This window comes from Tachyglossus aculeatus, chromosome 1 (genome assembly GCF_015852505.1).
Source record: "Tachyglossus aculeatus isolate mTacAcu1 chromosome 1, mTacAcu1.pri, whole genome shotgun sequence".
In the NCBI taxonomy this organism is placed as follows: Eukaryota; Metazoa; Chordata; class Mammalia; order Monotremata; family Tachyglossidae; genus Tachyglossus; species Tachyglossus aculeatus.
In genome coordinates this window covers 95,592,936-95,616,409 of record NC_052066.1, presented here as the reverse complement: position 1 = coordinate 95,616,409, position 23,474 = coordinate 95,592,936, and the positions used below count along the sequence as shown (strand labels likewise).

Here is a 23,474-nt window from a genome sequence, read left to right as displayed (position 1 = left end):
ACAGACAGACATTAAAATAAATTAGAGATGGGGAAATGAGAGAGTAGAGGGATAGGTTTATAAGTTTTGTGGAGCAGGGGGTGAGGTGAATTACTTGCACTATTATAGGATATGGATCAACGCTTAGACCAGTGCTCTGCACATAGTAAGCGCTTAAAAATGCCATCATTATTATTATTATTATCCAGTGCACTGGTGATGCTGAAGGGAGGACAAATAGAAGAAAAAAGAGGGCCTAGTCAGGGAAGGCCTCTTGGTGGAGGTGTGATTTTAATAGAGTTTTGAAGGTGAGAAGAAAGTTGGTTGAGTTCCAGGCTTGAAGGGGAGTAGGTTGGTGTTAGAGGAGTGAAGAGAGTGGGTTGGATGGTAGGAGATTAGCATAGTAAGGTAGGAGGGGGGTAGTCGGTTGAGTGCCTTACAGATGATGAGTTTATTCTACATTTTCCTCTGTAAAATAAGATTCCCCCCTCAAAAGTCTTGAAGTGTTGTTTGGCCCACATCTCTGCACTCCTCAAAAGCCTTGGTGGCTTTCTGTGTCTCTGTGCATCAAACCTTCTTCAACATCATCTTCCAGGCTCCCCATTAACTTGCCCCCATCTTACCTCGGGTGCTCAATAAATACTATTAAAGGCAACACAATTCTAAAGTACATTTCAGATGAATCTAAGTAAAAATTTACATTTAAATTTGAGTAAAAAATGAAATACGCTGAACAAAATTATATAAAAAGGTCACAAGTTCTGTATGAACTGTTTATCACTAATTTAACCCTTTTGTTTAATCATGAAATCTAAGGCAGCCCCAAATTTGTTCTCCTTAACATTCAAAGGTGTTGGTTATTTAATAATCCCAGACTTCTGACTGCCAAGTACATGGTGCACCTAATTTCAAATGAAAGAACGACTCACGTGAAAAAGCTGTTCTACCTGAAAACAGATACACTACACACCCCAAAACTCAAAGGTGACTCACTGGAATGGATTACAAAGCATTGGCCTACAGAAGATCAAAACTAAAGTTCACTGACCTATTACTAAGCAAGGTGGATAATCATGGATTTCCTGTCATTTACATCATACTTGAAGTATGTTACGCATACAGGTGTTGCAAATACAGATGAAAGAAGCATCTTTGTTGTGAAATTACTGCAGACTTTCATTCTCTCCTACCTCTCCACCTCATACTATTCTATGCAGTTACAAGTAGGAAACATAAGTTTTTACAACATATTTTTTTCCATAAAAAATGGCTCAGTTAAAGTCTTTTCACGTCATAAGCTTCTCAGACTACAACCTTTCGAAGAACACATGCAGGCCGTACAACTATCTCTACCGAAAAGATCATTTCAGGAACTTATGGGAATTGTTGCTTTCAAAATCATTTCCTTCCATAAAGGATAATCTGGAAATGATGGACCTCCAATTTTTACACTGGAAGTTCCTCAAGGGCAGGAGCCTATTCTATTTGCTTTTAAACCACCCTGTCCAGTCCAATGCATCCATTTCATATACTTTCTGGTGATGATAAATTTCCTTAGATGAACAAGGAAACATGAAGTGTGACAAGCAACAAGGAAACATATAAAGGGTCATTTACTACCTGGAAAGTTTCTAGGTAAAGTGCAAACCTTTACTAAACAATCAGTTATTTTGGGTTTCTGATTTTTGAAATTCATCCGTCATACCTGAAAATATAACTTCAGCTTTGAATTTTATTATGGATTTTTGTAAGTATGTACTTAAGTATGTACTTTGATAAGTAAGTATGTAAGTATGAATGGAAATTTATTATGGATGTACATTTGTTTTGAAAAATATATATATCAAAATACACAAGACTTTGAAACAGTATGATATTCAACAGTGTAATGAATAGGTGTCACTTGTGTCCTTAGGAATCCCGATATGCTTTTACTCTGAGGTTAGTTTATATTAAAAAATCAATTTTCACAGGAGTGATATGAGTTTCAACAAAAATTTTGGTTATAAATAACTTATGAATATCACTAATAATACTGATGCAGCATAGCCTAGTGAAAACAGCATGGGCCTCTAAGTCAGATGACCAGAGTTCTAACCTAGTCCTGGTCCTCCCTCTTGCCTTGGGTGACCTTGGACAAATCACTTAACTTCTCTGTGCCTTAGTTTCCTCATCTGTAAAACGGGAATCAATTGCCAGTTCTCTCTCCTATTTAGACTGTGAGCACCATGGGTTAGTGATGGTTTCCTTCCTGATTATCTTGCATTTACTCCAGCACTTAGTATGTGTTTTGCACCTGATTTTGGTATTTAAGCACTTACTATGTGCCAAGTACTGTACCAAGACACTCAGGTTGGACACAGTCCCTCTGGCACAAGGGGCTCACAGTCTAAGGGGTAGGGAGAACAGGTATTAAATCCCCATTTTACAGATGAGGAAATTGAGGCCCAGAGAGGCTAAGTGATTTTCCCAAGGTCACACAGCAGGCAAGTAAGGGAGTCACATTAGAAACCAGGTTCTTTGACTCTCAGGTAAGCACTTAAATACCATCACCATCACTATCATTATTGTTATTATTGCTGTGTTACAGTGGACATTTATTAAATTTTCCTTGTGTAAACCACTGTATTAATTTCAGATTATATTAGTTTGGTTAACATGAATTTTCCTGAACCAGGAAGAAATGGGTTTTGTACAGAACCAACAGCTCTATAATCAAAAGAAAGCTTTACTACGACTAATCTCACACGAGTATGAACATTAAAGTCTCCCATCTTTTCTTCTCCTTTCCCTAACAATCTATTCATTTTTGTGGGTCTAATTAATTTGTGCTTTTGTAGCAGTTATCTTCCTATACCTTCCCCACAGAACCCAGATAGGCAGTCTCTCCTTAAAGTAATCTTTTACTGCAGGCCCTATTTATTGCAATGTGTAATTATAATTATTTGTTTATTAACATATTAAAAACAAGGCTTTCATTTCACAAGAACAAAAGGTAATTGTAAATCCCTATTCACTGTGTGAATGATGCAGATGCTTATCCTAATTCACTGTAAAAATTTGGGGCAGTCCAGAAAGTCCAGGGTTACTTGTCATGGAAATAATGCCTTTGAGAAAATGTGTCTGTATTTACGGACGACGCATTCCACAGGTTAAGGAAAACAGCTTTTGGGGGTAGTAATATTCAAGCCACACCAATACTCCCAGTGGACAAAAATCTGTACCTTGCACTTCTCTACTTCTTCTTCTATTTTCTCAACAATAGCTGCATCCAGAATTTGCAAATCACAAGATGAACGAGACAAAGTGCTCACAGGATGAGTCTTTAGCCAGGTAACAATTTCTTGAACTTTCTCAGCACTATATTAAAACATAATTAATGATTTTCTTTCCATTCCAATCAAAATTTCTGAAGCCTTACAAATCCCATACTCTAATGTAAAATACATCTTTAACTTAAATTCGGGGGTTAAGTACATATCCTGTTTTAGCACCAAAAACCAACATCACAAAAATCACTTAAAATGTTCACTCAAGATGATAAATGAAAAATGATCCCATCACCCTGGTCATACTAAACCAACAATTCTGGTGACTTGAAAAAATGGTGAGATCTTAGTATTAACTTTTCAATAACAGGGGCCATTGAGCTGAGCTATGAGAAGGGTGCCAACACCACTCACCCGTTCTCATCTTCCCCAGGCCAAATGTCATCTTCATAAAACACATCTTCTTGGCCATTTTTCGATACAAAACTAAATAGTTCTGGGACCCTGCAAAAAAAAAAAAAAAAAACGCAACAGTCAGTCAATCGTATTTAGTGAAAGCTTTCTGTGTACTGTACTAAGCGCATGGGACAGTACAGTAAAACACTATAACAGACATATTCCTTGCCCACAATAATTGATTCTTTTCACAAAACTCCTCATATAATAACGGTTCCTGGGAGGCAGACTCTGCATTAGAGTTAAACAGCTATTGCATTAGAGGATTTGCATAGGGTACTGAGTGATTCAGAACCAAATATACCTCGTCTTCCCCCTTAGACTCTGAGCTCCATGTGGGCCAGGGACTGTTTCCAGCTAATAATTTTTTATCTACCCCAGGGCTTAGTACAGTGTTTGGCCCATAGTCACTGGTTTTACAAATGCTACAATTATCATTATTCAAATACTTTGGAGACTGAAAACATGCTTTGAGAAAAAAGTCCGTCTGAGCACTAAGCTAGTGAGTATAATCCCTGAAAATGCTAATATCAACCAATGGTACTTTTTGAGCACATAGTTTCCAGAGCACTGTACTAAGTGGTTGGGAGAGTGTAACACAATAGAGTTGGTAGACATGATCCCTGCCCGCAAAGAGTTTTTTGTTTGTTTTTTAATGGTGTTTGCTGAGCGCTGACTGTGTGCCAGGCACTGTACTCAGCACTGGGTTAGATACAAGATCATCAGGTTGGACACAGTCCATGGCCCACATGAGCCTCACGGTCAATCCCCGTTTTACAGGAGATTGAACTGAGGCACACAAAAGTGAAGTTACTTGCCCAAAGTCACACAGCAGTCACGTGGTGGAGGCGGAATTGGAACCCAGATCCTTCTGACTTCTAGGCCCTTGGTCTATCTACTAGGCCACCCTACTTCTCCTGGCACAGTTCCAGTCTAGAGGGGCTTATCCAAGTTTACCTATTCGCCCAGACTGGCCTTCCTCTTATTGCCTGACATCATGGGAATGCAGCCCCCCTCCCCACACAGGAAGGAACAGACGGAAATCTTTCCGACAACTTTTTATAACGTTGGTTAGGTTGTGGCAGTTTGTCACCAATGGAGAAGTACCTGAGGACTGCCACTCCAAGCTTATTTTTCTTGTGAGAGTTTATTGTTCCTTTTGGGTTGTTAAATTTTAAATGGCTTGGATTATACTTTTGAACAGTGTCTGCTTTACCTCATGAGACCCTGGGCCTCTACTGATCTTGTATTTTATCCCAGCACTCGATACAATTCAGGCACACTATAATTGCTCTATAAATGCTTGCAATAAAAGGAAATGGATAAACCCGTACGAAAATATTTTTCTAGCGGACAAAAAATCCTAGAAAGCTAAATGCAGAAGTTGTATTAATAGAATTACTTATGGCGGGGATGCTAATTTAAAATTATACCAAAAAATGCAAACTTCATGGACATTTTGAGTGTCTAGAAAGCCGCAGACACCTTGCTCAGAGAGGCTGGCATGTCTTAACCTGGGAATTCTAGGGGAGGCTCACCGGATCCTTTCTTACCTAGCCCATTTTGAGGGCCGTCATGAAGAAAGGTTTCTGCTGGGGGGAACCCTGTGGGGGAATGATGCCAAGGTTGGACTCTTCCCTGCAGTGTTGGTGATCAAGCTCATTCACATAATAATTCAAATAATGGTATTTGATAAATGCACACTATGTAACAGGCACTATACTAAGCCCTGGGGTATATACAAGCAAATCAGGTTGGACATGGTCCATGTCTCACATGGGACTCACAGTCTTAATCCCCATTTTACAGATGATGGAACTGAGGTCCCAAGAAGCAAAATGACTTGCCCAAGGCCACACAGCAAAGCAGTGGCAAAGCCGGAATTAGAACCCAGATCCGTCTGACTCCTAAGCCTGTGCTCTATCCACTAGGCCACGCTACTTACCTTGTACATTGGATTCTTATTCAGCCTTTAAAAGCTTTTTTAATCAACAACAAGGCTTTGTTTTCTTACACGCTTGGAAAAATGGTACAGAAACACTGTTTTTTGCCCTTGATAAACTAATTTAATAATATATATTATATTATACACTATTATATTATATATAATATATAATAATATAAACTAATTCTTCCCACAAAATAAGAACAGAATTATTCTTAAGGCATAAAAAACAGGCTTGGAAAGAGACCAAGGATTACTAAAAACTGCACTAGCCCGAAGCCCTGCAGAACAGGGGTAGAAAAATGTTCAATTCTGTTCCTTTACCTTTAAATTCTGCTTTCATTTAAAAACATGATTTAGGACTTCACCAAGTACAAGGACTGTGGGTACAATAGGATTCTTAATAGTAATTAGCCCAAACCAATTTTTTGAGTTTGCACATGCAGAATTTTTCTAAAGAAAATACTTCCGGATAGAGTTCTCAATCAATCAATCAGCACTTAGAACAGTGTATGGCACATACTAAGCACTTAACAAATACCATTATTATTCTTTATTGAGCACTTATACAAAGCACTGTAGTAAGCTACCTTGGGAGACTGCAATACAACAGATTTGGTAGACTTGTTCCCTGACCCCAAGGAGCTTGCAGTCTAGAGGGAGTATTTTATCCCCATTTACAGATGAGGAAACTGAGGTACAGAGAAGTAAAGTGACTTACCTAAAGTCACATAGCAGGCAAGTGGCAGAGCGGGGATTAGAACCCAGGTCTTCTGAGTCCCTGACCTGAGCTCTTCCAATTAGAGAAGCAGCGTGGCTCAGTGGAAAGAGCCCGGGCTCTGGAGTCAGAGGTCGTGGGTTCAAATCCCAGCTCCACCACAAGTCTGCTGTGTGACCTTGGGCAAGTCACTTAACTTCTCTGAGCCTCAGTTACCTCATGTGTAAAAATGGGGATTAAGACTGTGAGCCCCACATGGGACAACTTGATCACACTGTATCCTCCCCAGCGCTTAGAACAGTGCTTTGCACATAGCGCTTAACAAATGCCATCATTATTATTATTATTGTTATTGATTAAGCCAGGCCTTTTTCAACAGTGGATCAAACTCATTCAAGCAGTTTTGAGAGGAAAGGCAGGAGAGAGATGGGACAAGAAATGGAGGGGTCAAGGGAGGATTGTTTTACGATTCTATATGAATTGTCCTAAATTTTCGGGATTAACCTAAGTAAAATGGCAATTTAAATAAGAATATTCTGACATTTTTTTCCTTTCCATATCATCCTTTGTTCTCAATCTTTCTTAATGTTTGCAGTTTTCACACATTGAACATGTTTTATTTTTAAAAAAATTCAAGCTCTCGTCTGAAAACTAAGATCCAATAAAACAAATGAATCCCTTCAGCCATTTAAATCCTGCCTTATTGAGCACATCTCACCTCTCAAAATACTCAGCAAGAAGCTGTTCTACTGCAGAGGAATATGTCCATTCGTTTCCAACCTTCTTTGTGTAGCCGGGGACCTCTTCATTCTTTTTATTGAATTTCAGGTTCAAGCCCACATTTGCTTTGTGATCTCCATGAGGGCTGAAAAACAGAGTAAAAAAAAAGGCAGTTGAGATTCATCTGGCTAATTTTTAAAACAATAGATTTGTTTCCAATCTAAGAGATGACATTTTGCCTTAACCCGTATACTACCCGTAATTTTCATGTGATTACTACAGAAGTAACTGGCGGTATGGTGGGGAGGGAGGGAGGAGAAAAAGGATATGGATTACTTCACTAAACAAGAGAGGGAACAAAATATATTTGGGATTTTCACCCCCAATACTCATTTATTGATACCTTTTTTCAAGGTTCAATCATTAACCTGTTCCTGAGAGCCAAGAACCACTCGGCCTTTCAAATGTTTATGGCACTTGATGCAGTGTAACTAACTAGAGTAAAAAACTTTCAGAATTTTAGCCACAATTTTAAGAGGTGAAAAAATCAGGGCAAAAAAGAGAAACAGACCAACTACTTTGATACCGGTGCAGCTTCCTGCCATTTTAAGCATTGACTAGCTATCTAACGCAAACTTACTTTCTCCTAGATCCTCTTCCAATAAAAATACTTCCCGTAAACCTTGAAACAAGGTATCCACTCACTCCAAGACGACTGGCCAAAACGTATCCAGGATTGTACTTTATAGAATATTTCTTTAAATATAAAAACAAAAATATAATTACAGTGCAGGATAGGAGCAAATAAGTGCTTAATTTTGTTCCCTTACCTTTAGTTTCTGCTTTCACTTAAAAAGAGATGACTCAGGACTTCACCAATTACAAGGACTGTGGCTACAACAGGATTCTTCATAGTAACTAGCCCAAATCAGTTTTTCGAGTTTCTACATGTAGAATTTTTCTGCCTAAAATGCTTCCGGATAGGATTCTCAAAAGTGGGTCAAAATGGAAAGGAAATCAGCTGACTATGAGGCAATGAGGCCCCCCCGCGAAATGGATGTGGGAGAATCCCTGGTGTCCTTCGCAAGGAAGGCCTTGGATCAGTGTAACTGTAGCTTTGAGGGAATCTGACAAAGCCAAGATACGATAAGCAGAACTGTCGAAATCGTATCTGAAGATTACCCAGCCTACACAAGTTTTCCTTTCCCAGACACTGGGCCTTCCTTGGTTCCTGGCCAGGGCACAAGGCATGATGTGGGATCCACCATTCTGAATTTTCCCACTGAAACCACATAACCAAATTTCGTGTTCCCTATCAGGGGTTTGAATTCCCAGCTCCAATGCTGAACCAAGGAACTCTGGCCCAAAAGGCATGGTTGTCAGCACAGCTCTTGGAAAGTCTCTCATCACATTCAGCGGGGCTTTGCCAAGGAGTGGGACACTCGGGGCCTGCTGAGAGGCCATAGTGTGAACGGTATGCAAAACGCTTCTCCTGGCTGTGGTCGGGGGAAGACTTAGAAATGCTAGGGAAAAGGCTGACTTGCTTGGGGCAACTGTGAGCTACACAGTCACCTTTCCACCCGCCCCTCTATTCACAGCTTTTGCACCACATCTTCCTCCTCCTATAATAACAGGAGTTCCTCCAACCCCTTAATTTAACTCTACTCCACTCTTCCCACAAATCCAAACTGAGTGCAACCCTCAAAACCAGCAAGATTAACCATTTTTGCTGCTGCAGGTGATTTTGTCTCTGCTCTGGGGCCCGCGTTCTAAAAATGTGAATAGAGCTACCTGCACTGGAACCAGGGTATGGTAGCTCCCTTCCCCCTGCCTAGCAAGAAGGAATAGGAGGGTCCCAACAGAGGCGTTAGCAGGACTAGAGTACCGTGAAGACCCCTGGGCAGTTGCTTGGAGACCTGACTAGTGAAAACTGCCCTTTCTCCTCAAGGGATGGGGAGCAGCAGCACCTATTCCTTGCCCCTTATCTTGCCACCTCATTATGATCTCCTGAAGTCTTGTCTCTGCAAGACCCAGCCAGCATTCTGGACATTTGCTCAGATTGCAGGATGGAGGACTGTGAATCCGCTATCAAAAAGCTACTTAGCTCTTACAAAAATGACCAAATCATTGAGTATACATTCCAACTGCCTAGCTAGACTCCAAACGGGCCCCTGAGGTCATATTCCTTAGGCTATTTGACTACAGTGATGACTCTGAAGACCCCACCCCATGGCTCCTAGACTCCATGCACCTGTCTACAGACCTCTTCCATATGCAGGAGCAAGCCTATGCTTGCTCCTCTGGAGGGCCTTAGGAGCCAATGTGGGGCCTGGCCTAACAGATCAATCAACTCGCGGAGGGGAAGATATTCCCCAACCCATTAGTTTGATGAAAATACACCATGGAGCTAAATGTTCTTCAGAATTTAGCAGAGGGATTTTTCAGGATCTAACAAGAAGCCAGCCTACATGAAAGACTTATGTGAAAATGGTGACATTTTCATTGCTCAATTTGTCTCGGGGTTGGGGAGGTTGGGGGGATGCATAGACCACATACTGAGACTTCTGGTGGAGGCTTCGGACTGAAATGTGTTATGAATGAACACGTGCTCCTGGGAGAAAAGGTAAAAGGCAAAATGTCATACTCACATGCTGGTTCTGAATTAAGGCATCAAGATGGGGCTCCCACGGAATGTTGAAAACCACCCGAATCCTTCCTTCTGAGATCACATCGCCTGAATCCTGAACCTTGAAGGAAAAAAATAACTATTTACTCCAAATGGCTTGTACTTGGATGTGAAAACGGACCATCAGTTTCTAAACTCCAAAGCAGGAATAAAATGTAGAAGCTAAACTCACTTCTCCTGAGCAGCCATAGTAGGAAGAACCCAACATGAAGACAGTGCTTCTAAGGGGAAACAGGTCATCCAAGGTTTTGATTTTGGAGCAACGAGAATCAAACGCACTGATATCCTGCCCAGAACAAAAAGACAAAAAAAAGAAAGTTTCACAGTTTATCACCAAACTTTCTAAAGATTCCACTGAAACTCCCTTTACCCACGTCCCACAAAAGTCTGACAGGATCATTTTATTTACCAAACTCAGATACATGCGGAATAGGAATTCTGGTTTTGAACAGCCAAGAAACCACCACACGCTCTTAAGTTCTCCATCACCCATGTCTCTAGTTACCAAGTGTTGAGTTTACTGCAAACAAGTAAACTGTTTCTTTGATGTCAATTTCCTCAGTGAATCTTAACCAAATGGTAAATTAACAGGTAAAAACTTTATATTTAGGAAAATATAAACTACCTGAAATGAATACAATAATTTATCTCCGGATTAAAATTGTTTAATTCTTTTTCTATTGGGTTTTAATACATATTCCCATTAGCAGCATTCATCTTTCATTATACAGAGAACACGCCATAACTTAATCAAGGAATGAAGGTCCTGGAAGCCTTACCTTAACAATAGTTTGATAAACGAAGGGAAGAACTTGCTTTGACCATTGTTTCTCCAGATGAACTTCACCATTTTGACTTAATTGATATTTCCGACCAGTTAGCAACTGAGCATACACAACTACAGAAGTTTCATTTATTATTATTCCTTTTCTCCTCTGATAGCTAAAGGGAAATGGACAGAGAACCGTGGGAATGAGGATAAGCCAAGAGTAATAATACTAATAATGGCATTTGTTAAGCGCTTACAATGTGCCAGTCACTGTACTAAGCGCTGGGGTATATACAAGCAAATCGGGTTGGACACAGTCCCTTGTCCCATGAGGGGCTCATAGTCTCAATCCCCCTTTTACAGATGAGGTCACTGAGGCACAGACATGTAAGTGACTTGCCCAAGGTCACACAGCAGACAAGTGGCAGAGCTGGGATTAGAGCCTATGACGTTCTGAGTCCAAGGCCTTGGATGTTCAACCGTCCTACCATCCACTCATTTTACTCCTTCAGTCCCAATAAATGAGTAAGCAAAGGTTAAACAAGAGAACAGGGCACAGCTGCCTCTTTTGTAGTACTAATTTTCTGTGGAAGCCTATCTATATTACAAGGATGCTGTGAAAACAACCATTCAACTCCAAAAAAAGAAAGCTTAAAATACTTTACACCCACTTCCAGACTCCTCCTTAGACAATGCCTCAGGTTTAGAGAGGAGCAGATCCCAAAATAAAATCAGCACCTGGGGAAAAAAGTCTTAAATACCATCATTTCTTACAATTATCTTGAATGTCTAATGTGGGAAGAGGAGGAAGAATCTGCTGCATCTAGCAAGGGGGAGGAGGCGGAGAGAGGAAGGCAGGCAGAAGACCCAATCCGCATCTGCTGCTCTCTCCCTTACTGCTCCTCCCTGGGGAGCAGGAAGATAATGGTTAGAAAGAAACTCCTGCATTTGTGTAGGAGTATCTAGTAGTAGAGTAGTAGTAGTAGCAGTGGTGGGGGTACTTCCATACATTTAACTCCCTCCTCAGGCCACCTGTTCCTCCCCCTCCTCCATCCCTCACCCCCAACGATCTAGCCTCCTACTTCATTAGTAAAATTAACTCCATCAGGTCGGAGCTCCCCAAAGTCACTCCTCCCCCTTCTCCAACCCCCGTTCTCAACCCTCTCTGCTACTCTCCCATCCTTCACAGCAGTATCTTCAGATGAGATCTCCTCCCTCCTCTCAAGTGCTACTCCAGCCACCTGTGTCTCTGACCCCATTCCCTCTCATCTTATGAGATCTCTCACCCCTTCCCTCCTCCCCTCCTTAACTTCCATCTTCAACCGCTCACTCTCCAATGGTTCCTTCCCGTCTGCCTTCAAACATGCCCACGTCTCCCCCATCCTAAAAAAAACCCTCTCTTGACCCCACCTCCCCTTCTAGTTATCATCCTATCTCCCTCCTACCATTCCTTTCCAAACTCCTTGAACAAGTCGTCTACAACCACTGCCTCGAATTCCTCAACACCAACTCCCTCCTTGACCCCCTCCAATCTGGCTTCTGTCCCCTATGCTCCACCGAAACTGCCCTCTCAAAGGTCACCAATGACCTCCTTCTTGCCAAATCCAATGGCTCCTACTCTGTCCTAATCCTCCTCGACCTCTCAGCTGCCTTCGACACTGTGGACCACCCCCTTCTCCTCAAAACGCTATCCAACCTTGGCTTCACAGACTCCGTCCTCTGCTGGTTCTCATCTCTCCGGCCGTTCATTCTCAGTCTCCTTTGTGGGCTCGTCCTCCCCCTCCCATCCCCTTACTGTACGGGTTCCTCAAGGGTCAGTTCTTGGTCCCCTTCTGTTCTCTATCTATACTCACTCCCTTGGTGAACTCATTCGCTCCCACAGCTTCAACTATCATCTCTACACTGATGACACCCAAATCTACATCTCTGCCCCTGCTCTCTCTCCCTCCCTTCAGGCTCGGGTCTCCTCCTGCCTTCAGGACATCACCATCTGGATGTCTGCCCACCATCTAAAACTCAATATGTCCAAGACTGAACTTCTTATCTTCCCTCCCAAATCCTGCCCTCTCCCCGACTTTCTCGACACTGTAGACGGCACTACCATCCTTCCCATCTCACAAGCCCACAACCTTGGTGTCATCCTCGACTCTGCTCTCTTGTTCACCCCTCACTTTTAATCCATCACCAAAATCTGCCGGTCTCACCTCCACAACATCGCCAAGATCCACCCTTTCTTCTCCATCCAAACTGCTACCTTGCTGGTTCAGTCTCTCACCCTATCCCGACTGGATTACTTCATCAGCCTCCTCTCTGATCTCCCATCCTCCTGTCTCTCCCCACTTCAGTCTATACTTCACGCTGCTGCCCGGATCATCTTTGGGCAGAAACACTCTTGGTATGTTACTCCCCTCCTCAAACACCTCCAGTGGCTACCAGTCAACCTACGCATCAAGCAAAAACTCCTCACCCTGGGCTTCAAGGCTGTCCATCACCTCGCCCCCTCCTCCCTCACCTCCCTTCTCTCCTTCTACAGCCCCCCCGCACCCTCTGCTCCTCTGCTGCTAACCTCCTCACTGTGCCTTGTTCTCACCTGTCCCGCCACTGACCCCCGGCCCACCTCCTCCCCCTGGCCTGGAATGCCCTCCCTCCGCACATCCACCAAGCTAGCTCTCTTCCTCCCTTCAAAGCCCTACTGAGAGCTCACCTCCTCCAGGAGGCCTTCCCAGACTGAGCCCCCTCTTTCCTCTCCTCCTTCCCCTCCCCACAGCACACACCTGTATATATGTTTGTACAGATTTATAACTTTTTTTTTTACTAGTACATATTTACTATTTTATTTATTTTGTTAATGATGTGCATCTAGCTTTACTCCTATTTATTCTGATGACTTGACACCTGTCCACATGTTATTTTGTTGTCTGTCTCCCCCTTCTAGACTGTGAGCCCATTGTTGGGTAGGGACTGTCTCTATATGTTGCCAACGTGTACTTCCCAACTGCTTAGTACAGTGCTCTGCACACAGTAAGTGTTCAATAAATACGACTGAATGAATGAATGAATGGTAGTAATACTATTTATTAATCACTTAACATGTGCACAGCACTGTAACAAAAGCTGAGAAAGAACACACAGATGGGAATTAGACATGATATCTGTCTCTTACGGAACTCACTGTTGCAAAAACGAGGTAGATGTTAATCACCTTACACTGAGCCTGAGTAGCAGCATGGCTTAGTGGAAAGAGCACAGGCGTGGGAGTCAGAGGTTATGTGTTCTAATCCTGGCTCTTCCACTTGTCAGCTGTGTGACTTTGGGCAAGTCACTTCACTTCTCTGTGCCTCAGTTACCTCATCTTTAAAATGGGGATTAAGACTGTGAGCCCCACGTGGGACAATCCGATTACCTTGTATTTACCCTAGTGCTTGGAACAGTGCTTGGCACATAGTAAGCACTTAAATGCCATTATTATTATTATTATTAATTTCTTGTAGGAAAAATACAGTCAAAACTTTTCAATTGCATGGTGAAATTCTAATCTCATGCACTTGATGAGTAAGCAAAGAAAAACTGAGGGGGCCTCTATCTTTGGCCCCCTTACCAGCACTGCCTTTGAAAGCCCAGCATAATAAATTACCAGGAAAAAATGGAGAAATTGCAAGACAATGATTTCTTGCCCAATTATGTAAGATTTTAGGGGAACAGTGGCCCTTAAACTCAGCAACCTTTTTCTGATGGAAATACAGTCAGCTTTATGACACATTTATCTGCATTCAACGATTTCCTAACCTAAAGCTGTAGGGGCAAACCCAATATTCAGGGCTCGGTGAAAGGGAGCAGGGCGAACCTGAACAATAACCAACATTTCTAGAACTGCCTAACCCTGACCCCACTTCTCAGCCCACCTACCAAGACATCTTAACCCCACGACTTCCACCTACCTGACATTTCCAATTTTTCCACCACTCTCACATTGGTTTAGGGGAGTACCTGCTCTTTCCTACACATGAGAACGTATTTCATCTTCAAAAACCTTACAGCAAACAGAAACTCCTAATCACCGGACCTAAGGCTCTTCACCAAATGAAAGAATCTTGCTTATTTGTTCTCTACTCTTGCTATACCCCAGTTTGCACTATTCTTTCTTCCTAACATAACTTTTTATTTATCAGGCTTGTGACTCTCCAATCTGACCACTGTAAATGCCTTTTCCTCTATAATTAAATCCTTCCCCATTCAGGTCCACAGTTCAGGGGTTTTAGGAGAAATGAGGTTTCTGCAGAAGTGTTTATAAGTTATTAGAAATGGAGGAAATGGGCTTTCAGAAGGGCTTTGAAGAGCTGTTTCGTGGCAATTTTGAAGCAGGAGGGAGTTCCCGACAAGAGCAAGGGAATGAGTCTGGGTCGAAGGTGGGTGAAAGGAGGAACGATTCAGAGTATACAGGTTGGCTTGAGAGGGAATTAAGAGTGGGACCTGCACTGTACAGTGCTTAATACAAATGACAGTCCTGAACTGTCATTTGTCATATGCCTCCCTACTGCTTGAAACACTCCCAACTCCCGTGTTCCTCAGCATCAAGGAAAAACTCAATTAGCTTCAAGACTCGCCATCAGCTCCCTCCTTTAATCGTAACCACTATCTTCCTTTGCTACTCTGTAACTCACTCTTTTTCCCTCTCAAACTCACCTTCTAACAGTACACTGTTCTCGTATCTCGCCTGTCTCCTCACGCAGTTTTTCCGGCTCATAATTTCTTCCTTCCCCAAATCTGATATACTTCAGTCCCCTCTTCCCTCTCCGACCATATCAAATCCCTCATGAAAGCCCACCTCCTCTACCCAACATGCCTGCTCGAATTAATTCTCAGCACCTCAAGTCAAATAAACCCAGTCATCTCTAGCACTGAGGTAACTTACTTATGCCAATCCTCGGCACATAGGTATACATATTTTTCAACTGTACATTAGATTATTTATTCTGATTGCACAGTTGTCCTTCATACTTGAAGAATACACCAGCGAAGGTGAAATTCACCTACGAGTGCACTTGTGACTGAAAAGGCTAACATGGGACCCGAAGTCTGGCCACAGAGGGCACACGTAAAGGCTCTCCATTGTTATTGTGACTAGTTTAATGTCAGCAGGGCCTGGTGCTCTTTTCTCTCCTTGTCTTTCATGTTACAAAGCTTTCGCTCAAAAAGAACTGCTCCTTTCTTAATGGCAGTGGCCATGCTGGTCTATACTCGGCAATTGATTCCCAATTTTCAGCTGGGATGCATTACTGTCTAAGGCTCTGTTTTGCTGTGTCTTTTCCCCTGTCCTCCTTGCTCTCGATTTCCCAATTTCAGCTCTCCATATAACAGCTATATGTACATCCTGCTGTCTCTCATTCTCCTCACATGCCCCACCAAGCGTAGCTGTGTTAAGTGAAGCATATAGCTTCAACGCTGAGAGACTGACTACGTCCCAGAACTTTATTATTTGGGATGTTGTCTTTCCATTTGATATTGAGTGTGGCCTGAAAATGACACCAACAGAATTGAAGCTGAAGAAACTTATTTTGATTATTCTATACAAACTCATATATCTGTCTTCCCTAATAGTGTATGGTCCTTGAGGGTAGAGATTATGTCCTTTGTTTGTTTTGCATGTCCCAACCGCTTTTTACAGAGTCCTGCACTCAATGGGTGCTGAATAAATATTATAACTACTAATACGGTAAATGGTCAAGAAGGGAAGTTGAAGGAGAGAAAGTGAAGGCAGTGGGCATATGCAACCTGTTCTGAAGATTTTGGATAGGGATTGGGTGGGAGGTTGGGGGCCAGCACTGGGGAGTGCAGGGGATTTCCAGAGGAAGCTTAGATTTCAATCAGCAGCATGGGCCTCTCTCCTATTCCCAATTCCTCAACCCATAATCAATCAATCAATCAATCGTATTCCCCATAATCCCCATCAGAGCACTGTATTAAACACTTGGGAAACTACAGCTTAAATATATACACACACACATGTACATGTATATATATGTACACGTTTATATATACACACATATACATAAATATATATAGATAGATATAGGTCTATATCTATATCTACATACACCCCTCTCCCAATACATTAATGTATATATGTCCACTTTACTTTTGACCTCTCTAGCTGTAAATATAAGTTGTTCTGTTTCCCCATTAGAATGTTTAAATATTTTTTCCAAACTTCTCCTGCTACCAATTGTATCTCTGTTTCCCTTCTTGCTTCCCACTATAGATATATGATTTGTTTGTGTCTGCCTCCCAATTTAAATTGCAGCTTCTCAATGGCAGGGACTGGATCATACGTTTTTTTACTTTTATTCTGAATGCTTAGAACTACATAAAGAACTGCATAAAGCAGGTGCTCAGTAAATACTAATGAATGAATGAGTGAAAGATTATTGCCACATGTAAAGGTTAACACTTACTGTTCTGAAATTCCCTGGATGTCCTTTATCCAAATAGACTGACCCTTATCACCGATATGAACCACTTTGGTTGGGGGAGCAGTTTTCCCCAAATAAAGCTTCTGTGTTCCTTGGGGCTCTTCTAAGGAAAACCTTTAAAAAAAAAAGAAAACCCCATCATCACATAAAACCATCACCTTTAGATTAACCACATCCATCAATTCTATCTGCGATCTGTGAAACCACCTTGAAAGTAGCCACTTGCCTTTCATGAATAGAAGGTCTTGCCAGGGAAGTGGAAAAGAATGTGACTTTTATTCAGCATAAGCCAAAAGGAGAGCAAACTGGTGGGAAAAACTGATAGGCAGACTGTGAGCCCCACGTGGGCCAGGGATTGTGTCCAACCTGATAGACGTGTATCAGCCCCAGTGCTTGACACATAGTAAGTACTTACCGAATACCATCAAAAAATGGTAAATGATATGTATATTCTTTTTTAATATACCCATTTGCTTTGAAAACTGCTACAAATTTTCAGATAAATTGAGAACCCTTTCCTCTTTGCCCCGTTCCTCTCAGTTTAGACATGGGCGGATTTCATCCAGGAGTCATGGGGCAGTTGAGGGTGGCCTTCTGATTCAGGGGACACTACCATGTGATTACAAGGAGGAAGGAGATCAAGAGTGCAGGAGAGATGGACCTACTCCTGGTGTCATGTCGCCAAGGAGTCAGATGTCCTGTGCTGCCATGGCCTCGGGATACCACACGAGTCAGGGCTCCGGGCAACCTGGAACTGAGCTGAAGGGAAGCAGGCAACAGAGGTGGAGACCCCAGCCCGTGAATCCACTATTCCTAGGCTGAGATTCTCAATAATAACAATTATTATTATAATAATAATTATGGTATTTGTTCAGCATTTACTATGTGCCAAGCAGTGTACTAGCGCTGGGGAGGATTCAAGCAAATCAAGCTGGACACAGTCCCTGTCCCACGTGGGGCCCAGTCTCCATCCCTATTTTTCAGATGAGGTAACTGAGGCCCAGAGAAGTGAAGTGACTTGCCCAAGGTCACACAGCAGACAAGTGGCGGAGCTGGGATTAGAACCCATGACCACCTGACTCTATCACTGTGCTTTGCTGCTACCCCTACCTCAATGCTGCTGCTTGCCTCTTCACCTTGCACTGGTTGGTGGAGGGGAAGGTTTATCATTCTGAGTGCTCCCCTACTTCCACCCCGTGTACTTCGGCTGGAAGTTGGCTGAGAGTCCACTGGCCATCCCCAGGACCCAGCAGTTCACAATCACTTGTCTACTTTTTGGGGGTGTGGCTCCCGAGCAGAGTCAAGAATATAGATGGGTCGACCTGGAAAAGTTTCCCAGGGAGGCACACTCAAAAATCAGTTTTTAGATCTCTTAGGCTCCTCAAGACATAAGCCTTGCTCAGCTTTATTGGTGCCGGGCAAAGGATCATGCACAGCACCTTCAACTCTGACACAATTGGATGGATTACTGTGGCAGGATCCTGTTGCACTTCTCTATGCAACTCAGCTGGTTTAGCAGCTGCCAAAGTTCAGATCTCCTGAGAATATACAATACTCTGAGTCCAGAACAGACGTGATAATATCGATTCTTGGACGACGTACTCACTTGTACTCTGAAATTAGGCTGCAATTCTGGGAGCCCATAGCTAATGGTATTCGCCAGTACCTCATCTGAAGGGACAGGTTAGGTTTTTGACAACTGCAACCAAGAGCAATGGCTTCCTACAATCACTTCTACAGTCAGCTTGCTTGTCTTTCTTTTTAGCGTTCAAGGTGATGGTGGCATCTTGAAAATCCCTTAATATTTCTAAGGTGACCCACACACTGAGGACGTCTAGAAAGAATATCCGAGGACAACATCCCTCTGTGTGCTAATCTCAGCGAGTCTGCTGTTACAGCCATGAGTTTCCTCATTCTTCTTGCCTGCAATCGAAATGGTGACATCCTCCAAAATTGAAATGAAGGTTGGGTGCTCCCATATTGGCATATTTCCTTTCTTCCACGTGGAGCCACCCACATACACCTCACTGAGTTGTGACAGTGAGGCAGTGAGGGCATGTGTGTCTAGTGACCCCACAGAGGTCCTTGGCTTGGTACTGATCCTCCCATCCTTGGCATTCCACCACTCAGAAACCTTAATCCAATCTAAATGTCACCATGTTGGCTGCAACTGGTCTGCCTTCTGCCGGGATCCTAGGAAGGTGCAAAGTGTTGATGACACAGTGCTTGATTTTCTGTAATTAGCTCTTTGTTTTTGAAGTCATGCTTGTCCAATGGCACTGGCACTCTACTTGCAGTGGTACTGGCAGCCCAGGAGATGGGACCTCAAAGAAACTCTTATTTGGGGTTTCCAATTCACAGCCTCACTAATGGATTTTCTTGTTAAGAAAACCAAATTTTCCATTTTTTTCAGCTAATTGGGGATAAAACTAAAGTGACAATATTGCTTTTAGGAAAAGAATCCTTGTCTCTTTAGGACTGCATATTTACATTTTTCTCAAAATTTCTCTGAGAAATAAACTGAACAATACACTACAATACTAAGGCATATAAAGTGCAGGTGACTTAGAATTGACATTCCTTTTAAGTACCTCAAAAAAGTTTAACATTCGCAGGAAGACAAAAATGTGACTAGTATTCTGGATTAACTGAACACAATAAATTTTTGAGTTACGTGAAGCTTAAACTTGGGATACTTAACGCAGGGGTACCTGCCAAGTTCTAGAATTTGGACATGTTAACTTCCTAGATGATATAGCCATTGGGAAATAAGCAGGTGGTTGTGAAAATCCAAAGGAAAATGTTGCCACCTGAGATGAATGAGTGGTCTGTGCAGCTAGGCAATCCTTAAAAGAGAACAGTAATATCATTCTTGATTCAGATTCAATGAGCCTTACAAAAACGTTGACTTGTGGATGTCAAAGTTCGGGACTTTTAATTTAGAAAGGAGATGTCTATTTTCTTGGTGACAATGGCACACGTAACCACCTGGAATATAGCAGAATTTTTACACAGTTCTTTCTCATGCAAGCAAATTATTCCTCAGTAATAACCTGGTACTACCATTATAAAAACTCATATTAAAATCTGAAGTGGGCGATGGGCTAGTTAAATATGTCAAGAGACACAACAAACCTGAATACATGTGAAAAATAACTTCGTAGGCATCTCACTTACTTAGTTTCTCCATCTGATACAGCTACGACTCTGGCTTCTTCAAGGTGGGGCCAGTTAACAAAAACAGACTTGCCAAGCACTGATGCGGCTACATTCTCTATTTTCTTTAATAAAAAAAGATCACAGATTTTAATACTTTATTAGCCGAAACTAAGCATCTTCAGGACAGAGAATACAATTTTGTAATACCAGACTGCTTTTCAGAAATATTTACCTTACACTTCTCAACTATAACAGAACTTCACCCACAATCATTTCAGCTAATATTTCTTTTCAGGTTTAAGTGCGTTTTCCATTGACAATTCAAGAACAATCTCCCTTTCCTCTAGCCCACCTTTCACGTGGTCTTGATTTCTTGTAGCTCTATTTTCCTTAAAATTCCGGAGAATTTCCTTTCCATGTTGACCACCGTTCCTTTGTTTTTCTTTCTTAAGTCCCGGGGGGGGGGGGTGTGTGTGTGTGTCAATTTTTCATTTTAAGCCTGAAAGCGAACTTGGGGTGTGAGTGTGGCAAGGGGGGTAGAGGGACAAATTTGATTTCTGATGCGAAAGTTTGAGAAACTGCCCTACTGCGAACAACCGTGCCTGGCCTGGCGTACCACGGCCTGTGGAGTTTCCACTGAAACCTTCCCCGCCAGCCCCAGTGTCCGTGGGGATGAGCCACCCAGCAAAGTTGGGGGTCTCCTCCTTGCCCAGTGAGCTGGTCACTCACTGCCATAATTTCCAGCAACAGCGCGAAGGGTGAGCCTGTTGACGACCGAAGGGGAGCAATGGTCTTGACTGGTTTGCTCCCTGGGTGTCAAGGGTGAGAGCAACATTAACTTGGTCTCACAGCCCAGTGAGGATGATGGGAACCCCACAAAGCCCAGAGCTACCCCATAGTGTCCTGAATCCCTGCTGATGGTAGCAGCACCCAGTGCACTGGACAAGAAAGAGGTGCATTGGGGCTCAAGTGCCATTATCTCTGCTCCACCCTACTTTCTTTTCAGCCTCAAGAGAAGCAGTGTTGTCTAGTGGACAGAGTACAGGCCCGGGCGTCAGAGAGACCTGGGTTCTAATCCCAGCACAGCCATTTGCCTGCTGCGTGACCTCTGGCAAGTCACTTCACTTCTCCGGGTCTCAGCTACCTCCTCTGTAAAATGGGGATTAAGACTGTGAGCACCATATGGGACAGGGACTGTATCCAACTTGATTAGCTTCTATCTACCCCAGTACAGTGCTTAGTATAGTGCCTGGCACACAGTTAAGTGCTTTACAAATGCCATAAATAAAAAATAGAATAAGGGGCCACTGGTCTGCCTCTGGCTATTCTATCCAACACTCCTGAAAAGAGGAAGAGGAAAACGCCAAGCTGATGGAGGTGACTGCCCTCTTGGGCTCCATTCATTCAATCGTATTTATTGAGCAATTACTGTGTGCAGAGCACTGTACTAAGCGCTTGGGAAGTACAAGTCGGCAACATATAGAAACGGTCCCTATCCAACAACGGGCTGCTGCTACCATACCCCCTTTGCCTTCTGCCTCTACACCCCGCAGCTTTCTGTCATTCTGTAGTTTCAACTTTTCATTTCTCCTTTTTCTCAATCTGTCCTCAGTTCTCCGTCCTTATCTTTGGCCTCTCAAGGTTGTACTGTGAGACTGAGAGCTCACTGTGGGCAGGGAGTGTTACTGTTTATTGTTGTATTGCACTTTCCCAAGCGCTTAGTACAGTGCACTGCACACAATAAGCACTTAATAAATACGACTGAATTAACAAATGAAGTACTGGCCCAGAAAGGTTTTGGAGCCTCTCTTGTCTCTTCCTTTCCTGGTCTCTCCTTCCCTTTGCTAATCTATTCTCTTTGAGAGAAAGATATTAGACTACCTCAGTAGACTTCCTGCTTTTAGGGAAAGCTGAGAGGTCAAAAAGTTGGACTGGTATTTCTGCTTTTCACTTTCTGAAAAACCTGATAAGAAGCAGAAACTCTCCACTGCTTGTCCCTTCTAGTCCGTAAAGCTCGTTGTGGGCAGGGAATATCTGTTGTATTATTATACTGTACTCTCCTGAGGACTTAGTACAGTGCTCTGCACACAGTGAGCTCTTAGGCTGGCATGACAGGTGTCGGACAGCTAGTAAATGTCTGAACTGAATACTGATTTACAAGTTCGTTCACTGGTGCTACTTGATTTCATTAGTCTCGATGTTATCAAAACAGGTTTCAATATTGTTGACAATCGCGTCTAGCAAGCTTGTTCTCCTGACTGGGGTAGTGTCAAGCCCGCAACAATAAAACCACCCACGATAATCACTGCTAATGCTGTAACTGTATGGAGGCTCTTTCTCTCCTGAGGATGTGACCTCAATTTAAAGAAGGGAAAATGAACTCATTGGTTTAAAATATCTCAAGTCATACCCAAAGACAAAAACAAGATTCAGGTCACCAGGCTTTTTTCTCCACTGACAAACTCTATAAATTTTCAGGTGAAAATTACTGACCTAAATAGAATCAATATTTTACAATAGAAACAATCTGATTTGTATCTTTGTATTCAAAGATTGCACTTCTCAAATTTTCACTACAGAAGTTAAACTTGTTCCACCAAATTTATCCTCCTCCCCTTTATTATTTCAGTGACACCTAATTCTCCACCCATTTCTTCTAGACTGTGAGCCCATTGCTGGGTAGGGACCATCTCTATATATTGCCAACTTGTACTTCCCAAGTGCTTAGTACAGTGGTCTGCACACAGTAAGCGCTCAATAAATACGACTGAATGAATGAATGAATGACTTTCCCCTATAATGTATGGTTTTACTCTAAAAAATCCTTGCACCAAACAACTCACCCGTTCTAATGCCAAGGATCTAAGTAGTTTCTTTCAATAATGCAGTACACTGAGCCAAAAAGGCTCACGTTGTTGGAAAAACATTTCCTAATTCCTTAACAGTGATTTAGCCAAAATGAGTAGGGAAGCACAGATCACGGAATAACAAGGTTATATGATAAAAGTGATCACTTAGCTACAAGGGACAACACATTTTAAGACATATTTCTGTTGGCTCATGGCATTCTGGGATAATAACACATGTTCGCTATAAATGATTTCCTCTCTCCCCAGAGGCAGACTTGGTTTCTTAAGCAGTAAGAGATGCTTACAAGTTCACTTGGTTGCTCATTCACATGGATTTCCAACAGCATGTTTTCTCCCCGGCTGCTCTGCTGGAATACTTGAACCCCAGCCTTCTTCAAATAAAACTGCACAAGGAAAACCGAGAGAATCCCATTTTAATTCCTTTCTCTGGGAA

At 42.5% G+C, this 23,474-nt stretch overlaps 1 protein-coding gene across 7 annotated transcripts in view; it reads right to left on the bottom strand.

Annotated features, from left to right (window-relative positions):
• XRN1 (5'-3' exoribonuclease 1) overlaps positions 1-23,474 on the bottom strand; it is a 121,318-nt gene that overhangs the window by 34,092 nt on the left and 63,752 nt on the right. For all 7 annotated transcript variants that reach the window (XM_038751112.1, XM_038751120.1, XM_038751128.1 and 4 more), the window contains exons 18-27: positions 23,326-23,424; positions 20,190-20,293; positions 16,995-17,126; positions 10,553-10,715; positions 9,946-10,059; positions 9,736-9,834; positions 7,728-7,843; positions 7,086-7,232; positions 3,663-3,752; positions 3,204-3,339 (exon numbers count right to left, since the gene is read on the bottom strand). In XM_038751112.1, the coding sequence (XP_038607040.1) occupies positions 3,204-3,339; positions 3,663-3,752; positions 7,086-7,232; positions 7,728-7,843; positions 9,736-9,834; positions 9,946-10,059; positions 10,553-10,715; positions 16,995-17,126; positions 20,190-20,293; positions 23,326-23,424 (1,200 nt within the window). The remainder of the gene's footprint in view (positions 1-3,203; positions 3,340-3,662; positions 3,753-7,085; positions 7,233-7,727; positions 7,844-9,735; positions 9,835-9,945; positions 10,060-10,552; positions 10,716-16,994; positions 17,127-20,189; positions 20,294-23,325; positions 23,425-23,474) is intronic.